Genomic DNA, 8,068 nt, shown 5'->3' with positions numbered 1-8,068 from the left:
AGTAGCTGGGACTACAGGTGCCCGCCACCTCGCCTGGCTAGTTTTTTGTATTTTTTAGTAGAGACGTGGTTTCACCATGTTAGCCAGGATGGTCTCGATCTCCTGACCTTGTGATCCGCCCGTCTCGGCCTCCCAAAGTGCTGGGATTACAGGCTTGAGCCACCGTGCCCGGCTACGGGTACTTTTAATACATGTAGGCAGCCGGGTGCGGCAGCTCATGCCTATAATCCCAGAACTTTGGGAGGCCGAGGCGGGCAGATCACCTGAGGTTAGGAGTTTGAGACCAGCCTGGCCAATGTGGTGAAACCCTGTCTCTACTGAAAGTAAAAAAAAAAAAAAAAAAAAATTAGCTGGGCATGGCGGCAGGTGCCTCTAATCCCAGCTACTCGGGAAGCTGAGGCGGAAGAATCACTTGAACCTGGGAGGCGGAGGTTGCGGTGAGAGTTCGTGCCATTGCACTCCAGCCCGGGTGACAAGAGCAAAACTCTGTCTCAAAAAAAAAAAAAAGAAAAGAAAAGTAGGCTTCTTTCCTGGAGTACATCATTTTCACTTCTGTGAAATTTAGCAGATTGCAAATTCATATATGACACTGGAAGTTTTATTCGAAGCCACATTTATTTGCATAAAATGAGATCCTTTTGAAACTTTTGTTTTCTTTACTCGTTCAATTGGTATATATTTGTTCTTTATTCTATAAGCAGTTACTGTATTATTTTTTCCTCATATGAGTGACATTGACTATATATGTGTGTGTGTGTGTATATGTATGAGCTGTTTATATTTCCTTTTCTCTAGATTTTGTTTATATTCTTTGACAATTTTTATGTTGAGTCATTGTCTTCAATTTGCAGAATCTCTTATTTTGGGAGGAATTTGACCCTTTGCAATGATTTTTTTTTTTTTTATCATGCCTGATTGTCTTGTTTGTGAATTATGTTTTCTAAATAACTTCATGTTTACTTTTTGTTGTTGTTGTTGTTTTGAGATGGAGTCTCGCTCTGTCACCCAGGCAGGAGCGCGTGGCATGATCTCTGCTCACTGCAACCTCCGCCTCCCAGGTTCATGCCATTCTCCTGCCTCAACCTCCCAAGTAGCTGGGATTACAGGCGCGTGCCACCATGCCTGGCTAATTTTTGTATTTTTACTAGAGACAGGGTTTCACCGTATTGGTCAGGCTGGTCTTGAACTCCTGACCTTGGAATCCACCTGCCTCCACCTCCCAAAGTTCTGGGATTACAGTTGAGCCACCGTGCCTGGCTACTTTTCTTTTTAAGTAACTTCTTTATAACTTTTTCTTTTCTTTCTTTTTTTTTTTTTTTTTTTTTTTGTTGTTGTTGTTGTTGTTTTCTCTTTTTCTTTTTTGGAGACGGAGTCTTGCTGTGTTGCCTAAGCTGGAATGCAGTGGCGTGATCTTGGCTCACTGCAACTTCTGCCTCCTGGGTTCAAGTGATTCTCCTGCCTCAGCCTCCCCAGTAGCTGGGACCATAGGCACGTGCCATCGCGCCTGGTTAATTTTTTGTTTTTTTAGGTAGACACGGGGTTTCACCATGTTAGCCAGGATGGTCTCGATTTCCTGACCTCATGATCCGCCCGCCTCAGCCTCCCAAAGTGCTGGAATTACAGGCATGAGCTTATTGCGCCTGGCCAACTTTTTCTTTTCTTTTTTTCTTTTCTATTTTCTTTTCCTTTTCCTTTTCTTTTCTGACAGAGTCTTGCTCTGTTGCTCAGGCTGGTGTGCGGTGGCATGATCTCCACTCACTTCAGGCTCCGCCCCCGGATTCATGCCATTCTACTGCCTCAGTCTCCCAAGTAGCTGGTACTACAGGTGCCCACCATCACGCCTGGCTAATTTTTTTTGTGTTTTTAGTAGAGACGGGGTTTCACAGTGTTTGCCAGGATGGTCTGGATCTCCTGACCTCGTGATCCGCCTGCCTCAGCCTCCCCAACATTTTCTAATTAAAGTTACAGTGAAGGCTGAGTTTCTTGATAAAAATAAAAATAGTGAAATGTAATGACAGGATAAAACCTTGTTTTATTAGTATTTTTTTAATTTAGAGAAGTACTATTTTAACATAGCCAAGGAGACTGGGGATAACATTTGAAAATTTGGGAGCTTTGACTGGGCGCAGTGGCTCACGCCTATAATCCCAGCACTTTGGGAGGCGGAGGCAGGCGGATTACGAAGTCAGGAGATCGAGACCATCCTGGCTAACGTGATGAAACCCCGTCTGTACTAAAAATACAAAAAATTAGCCAGATGTGGTGGCGGGCGCTTGTAGTCCCAGCTACTGGGGAGGCTGAGGCAGAAGAATGGCGTGAACCTGGGAGGCGGAGCTTGCAGTGAGCCGAGATTGTGCCACTGCTCTCCAGCCTGGGTGACAGAGAGCGAGACTCCATCTCAAAAAATAAGACAATTTGGGAGGTTTATTTGGGCCACAGTGAACACCAAATATTTAATTTGATATAGATGTTGTGGCAGCTAAATCTGAGTTACTTTCCTTCTCCTTGTTCTTTTGAATACAGGGTGAGCATGGACAATCTTGTGCCAAAATGCTTGTGAATCGAGCATTGGGCCGCTGGAGGCAGCGTATGCTCCGAGCAGATAACACTAGTGCCATAGTTATCTGCATCTCTCCAGAAGTGGACAATCAGGGAAACTTTACCAATGAAGATGAGTTATACCTGAACCTGACTGATAGCCCTTCCTATAATAGTCAAGAAACCTGTGTGATGACTCCTTCCCCATGTTCTACACCACCAGTCAAGGTATATAGTTCCATAGTTTTTAAGTTATGTTTTAATAGTCACCAGTTCTTTGGTTACCGTCACCTGGAAATAATTTTTAAATTCTTACAGCATTTTGGATTTGAACTCGGTTCAAGAAAGTGGTATAACTTATTATCAGAGAGCCATCTTTGTATCAATACTAATCTGAATGCCAGCCATATGTACAGCACTAATAAAAAGGTGATTGTGGGCCCTTAAGAATATTATCGTTTGCCATCTAATGCTATGAATATTATTTTTAAAGCATTTAGAAGTTTGTGAAGCACTTAAATATATTTTATTTGAATCTCATAGCCCAGAAGTAGAGCTAATGTTATTATTTCATTTTATCAGTAATAAGCCTGAGAGATTAAACTGTCTAAACGAGGTCGTAGAGAATCAAAATTGAGCTGGACCTGAGGACAACAGACGTTACAACTGGTTGTCTGTTAACTCGTCTAAGAAACTTTATTCCTGTTTCTTATCCACGTTAATATTGAGTGAGTTTAAGATATGCTTTGAAATAAGCAAATTTTAAGTAGATATCATACTTTCCTTTTTTGATTTACTAAGAGCTCAAATACTTGGTTGTGTTTTCATACTAATTTTTCCCACCAAAAATTAGCAATATTGATTGATAATTGCTTTAATACATAGTATGGCTAACCTGGCTTTCTGAGAATGTGTTTTCAGTAGACTGACCATTAAAATGGGAAATATAGCGAAATCTAACATCATCTATTCAGGCAGTTTTTTAAAGTGTGAAGGGCTTTAATTTTGGGCGTTGTAATCCTATAGTCCATACTTGGAAATGGGTTATTACTGCTTTGCTTTCTTTCACTTTACATACATATGGCAAAAACCACATATGGCCAGATAAAATGGAATCTTTTCATTTCTTTTTCTTTTTTTGTTTTTGAGACAGAGTTTCACTCTTGTTGCCCAGGCTAGAGTGCAGTGGCACGATCTTGGCTCACTGCAACCTCTACCTCCCAAGTTCAGGTGATTCTCCTGCCTCAGCCTCCCGAGTAGCTGGGATTACAGGTGCCTGCCACTATGCCCTGCTAATTTTTTGTATTTTTAGTGGAGATGGGGTTTCACCATGTTAGCCAGGCTGGTCTTGAACTCCTGACCTCAGGTGATCCACCCGCGTTGGCCTCCCAAAGTGCTGGGATTACAGGTCCAGCCAAAATGAAGTATTTTCATTTACAAAAGGTTTCTTTTCTTTGAAAACCATGAATGGTAATGTAGGTTGAAACCCTTTAAAGCCTCTTTATTCTCTTTTCGAAGCTGCGAAGGAGCTTATGTTTGTATATTTGCGTATGTCTGAATATTTGTATATAATTATTACTTTCATGTTCCCCAATAACTGACCGTTAGGCAGTATAGAGAAGGAGGAGACATTAGGGTGGGGAATAGTGTAAGGGACAAAGGGCCATTCTTAATATTTACCTCAAATAAAAATTATTGCAGTCTGCTGACTGGCATTAGTAAACCCATACATAAAATATGCTTAAAAAATTACTTAAGCTGGGCATGGTGGCTCATACCTGTAATTCCAGCACTTTGGGAGGCCGAGTGGGGCAGATCACGTGAGGTCAGGAGTTTGAAACCAGCCTGACCAACATGGAGAAACCCCATTTCTACTAAAAATACAAAATTAGCCAGGTGTGGTGGTGCATGCCTGTAATCCCAGCTACTTGGGAGGCTGAGGCAGGAGAATCACTTGAACCCAGGAGGTGGAGTTTGCAGTGAGCCAAGAACACGCCATTGTACTCCAGCCTGGGCAACAACAGCGAAACTCCATCTCAAAAAAAAAAAAAAAAAGACAAGAAAAAAATTAAATTCTGGGCTGGGTGCGGTGGCTCACGCCTGTAATCCCAGCACTTTGGGAGGCCAAGGCATGTGGATCAGGAGGTCAGGAGATTGAGACCATCTTAGCCAACATTGTGAAACCCCATCTCTACTAAAATACAAAAAATTAGCTGGGCATGGTGGCTCGTGCCTGTAATCCCAGCTACTTGGGAGGCAGAGGCAGGGGAATCGCTTGAACCTGGGAGGTGGAGGTTGCAGTGAACTGAGATTGTGCCACTGCACTCCAGCCTGGTGACGGAGCAAGACTCTGTCTCAAAAAACATAGTAATAATAATTCTGATAATGACCTAATAATGCTACTGAAGATAAGAAGACGTATGCATGCCATATGCAGGTATAGTTATTTGTTAACCCATTGACCCTGCCCAAATATGGGGAAATATTTAGATTAATTCAGAATAATTAGTATTGTTGGCTCTGATCTAACAACTAACAAAGACAAATTTCTGCCCAAGAAATTGTTTTTGGTTTGTTTTATTTACCTTAATTGACTTAAAGGTGGGTACTCCCGACTATGTTTGATTTACATCATTATTAAAGTTATCTCATGTTTAGTAACATAGAGATAAATTTAATGAGAATTTGGTTAATACTGAATAGTTTCAGAGACTTACTCACATTTAGACAAGGCATTTGAGACTAGATTTGTCTATAAACATGTCAACTTCTATTTGAATTCTCACATAAATTAGTCTGTTTTGGGATGGAGATAGTGGAAAAGTTTGTTTAAGGTAGATTATTATGACACATATCTTTCTCTGTCCTTTGTTTAGGGCAAAACTAAATTTAGGTATGTTTTACAAGCTAAGATCTATAAGAAAGGAATGGGAAGAGAGCAAAGAGTTTCAGAAAATTAAAACTTAGTTGTGTTTTAGGCACAGTTTGTAATTGTTTAATATTGGATTACAGGATAGATGGGAGGAGAAAGTTGATCTCTGAAGCAGTGAACTTTTTTAAACTATGTATTTTTAGGGGGTAACCTCAACATCACATCACTGTTTTACGAATGTGCAGGCCTTAGCAATACAAATTAATCTGGAGTACATCTGAGAAGTCTAAATAGTTGCCTGTGCTAACAGATGCAATGTATCCCCACAGAATGCCAATAAAAAGAGAAGGAAAAGGAAACGTTCAAGGAGAAAGTGGGGGAAGGGAAACCAGCACACCTGTAGTGTCAGAATAATAATCTGTGCATTTAAAAAGACACAGCTGGCCGGGTGTGGTGGCTCATTTCTGTAAACCCAGCACTTTGGGAGGCCAAGGTGGGTGGATCACGAGGTCAAGAGATTGAGACCATCGTGGCCAACATGGTGATACCCCGTCTCTACCACAGATACAAAAATTAGCTGGGTGTGGTGGTGTGCACCTGTAGTCCCAGCTTCTCGGGAGGCTGAGGCAGGAGAATCACTTGAACCTGAGAGGCGGAAGTTGCAGTGAGCCATGATCACACCACTGCACTCCAGTCTTGCGACAGAGCGAGATTCCATCTCAAAAACATAAATAAATAAAATAAATAATAAATAAATAGACCGGGCGTGGTGGCTCATGCCTGTAATCCCAGCACTTTGGGAGGCCGAGGCGGGCAGATCATGAGGTCAGGAGATCGAGACCATCCTGACTAACAGGGTGAAACCCCATCTCTACCAAAAATACAAAAAAATTAGCTGGGCATGGTGCCAGGCGCCTGTAGTCCCAGCCACTCAGGAGGCTGAGGCAGGAGAATGGCATGAACCCGGGAGATGGAGCTTGCAGTGAGCCCAGATCGCGCCACTGCACTCCAGGCTGGGCGACAGAGCAAGACTCTGTCTCAAAAATAAATAAATAAATAAATAAACAGCTAAACAGAAATTACAATATATTGTGTTAACTCTGAAATTGTCCCATTGTTTTTGTTTTATAAAGAAATTCCACCTAATATCTAACCTTATTATGCATGCTATAGCAATGTTTTACTCCATTAGATAGTTTGACTAGTACCATTTTTCTTGTGCCTGCAGTAGTGATGTGATTATTTGGCATTAGGAAGACCTCTGCTACAGAACTTATTTGCTGCCTGGTCTTTAATATATTTTTCTATATTAAAGCAGCATGAGCTCTTGGTCAGTGATTGCTTATTACTTAACGTATTTTTTCTGTGATCAGCCAGAATGTGCTTGTGACCAGGTTAAACATTTGAATCAACCTAATACAGAGGGATAAACTTACACGCAACTCTCATTGTTGAAATGAGAAAGCTGTATGTAAGACATTCTAGAACAGAGACTGTTGCTGCCCAACATATAGTCAGTACTAAAACAGGCAAGAATAATCAAACTTTCAATGAACCATGCAGTTTATAGTAAATCAGTGGAGCTGCCAGGTGTGGTGGCTTACACTTGTTATCCCAGCACTTTGGGAAGCCAAGGCAGGCAGATCACCTGAGGTCAGGAGTTTGAGACCAGCCTGGCCAACATGGTGAAATCCTGTCTTTACTAAAAATAGAAAAATTAACTGGGTGTGGTGGTGGGTGCGTGTGATCCCAGCTACTTGGGAGGCTGAGGCAGGAGAATCGCTTGAGCCCAGGAGGTGGAGGTTGCAGTGAGCCAAGACTGTGCCATTGCACTCCAGCCTGGGCAACAAGAGCGAAACTCTGTCTCAAAAAAAAAAAAAAAAGAACAGAGAAGTGATGTATTTGGGGCAGTAACAGATTAGTAACTAGAAATTCTTTGTCCTTTTCTTCAGTGTCCATTGGTCCTAAAGTCAATATATATACGTTTTTCAGTAAAGCATATTCTTATCTATGATTAGATTGAGGTCATTTTAGAAACAGGTTTCTGGGCTGGGTGTGGTGGCTCACCCTTGTAATCCCAGCACTTTGCGAAGACAAGGAGGGTGGACCACTTAAGGTCAGGAATTTGAGACCAGCCTGGCCAGTGTGGTGAAAGCCCATCTCTACTGAAAATACAAAAATTAGCCAGGCATGGTGGCGGGTGCCTCTAACCCCAGCTACTCGTGAGGGTGAGGTGGGAGAATCGCTTGAACCTGGGAGGCAGAGGTTACAGTGAGCAGAGATCGCGCCACTGCACTCCAGCCTGGATGACAGAGCAAGACTCGATCTCAAACAAACTAAAAAAGAAGCTTCTGGATGCCTTCAATTTCCCTTTCATTTTATTTTTTGAACCTCCCTGCCTTCCTTATTTCCCTTTTAACTCTGAACAAATTAAAGGAAACATTCCTATTATAAGTATACTTTTATATAGCACTTTTTAGAAAGTTGTATATTCAGGCTGGGTGCAGTGGCTCACGCCTATTATCACAGCACTTTGAGAGGCCGAGGTGGGTGGATCACCTGAGGTCGCAAGTTCGAGACCAGCCTGACCAATATGGAGAAACCCCATCTCTACTAAAAATACAAAAAAAAAAAAAAAAAAAAAATAACCAGGGGTAA

The 8,068-nt window shown here is 41.9% G+C and overlaps 1 protein-coding gene across 1 annotated transcript in view; it reads left to right on the top strand.

Annotated features, from left to right (window-relative positions):
* PPM1D (protein phosphatase, Mg2+/Mn2+ dependent 1D) overlaps positions 1–8,068 on the top strand; it is a 69,162-nt gene that overhangs the window by 56,802 nt on the left and 4,292 nt on the right. The window contains exon 5 of the mRNA XM_017870829.1: positions 2,524–2,766. Within this exon, the coding sequence (XP_017726318.1) occupies positions 2,524–2,766 (243 nt within the window). The remainder of the gene's footprint in view (positions 1–2,523; positions 2,767–8,068) is intronic.

The sequence above is a fragment of the Rhinopithecus bieti genome, unplaced genomic scaffold, assembly GCF_001698545.2.
Source record: "Rhinopithecus bieti isolate Rb0 unplaced genomic scaffold, ASM169854v2 scaffold_5497, whole genome shotgun sequence".
Lineage (NCBI taxonomy): Eukaryota > Metazoa > Chordata > Mammalia > Primates > Cercopithecidae > Rhinopithecus > Rhinopithecus bieti.
Note: the sequence above shows the minus strand (reverse complement) of the source record. Positions and strands in the feature narration are given on the sequence as shown.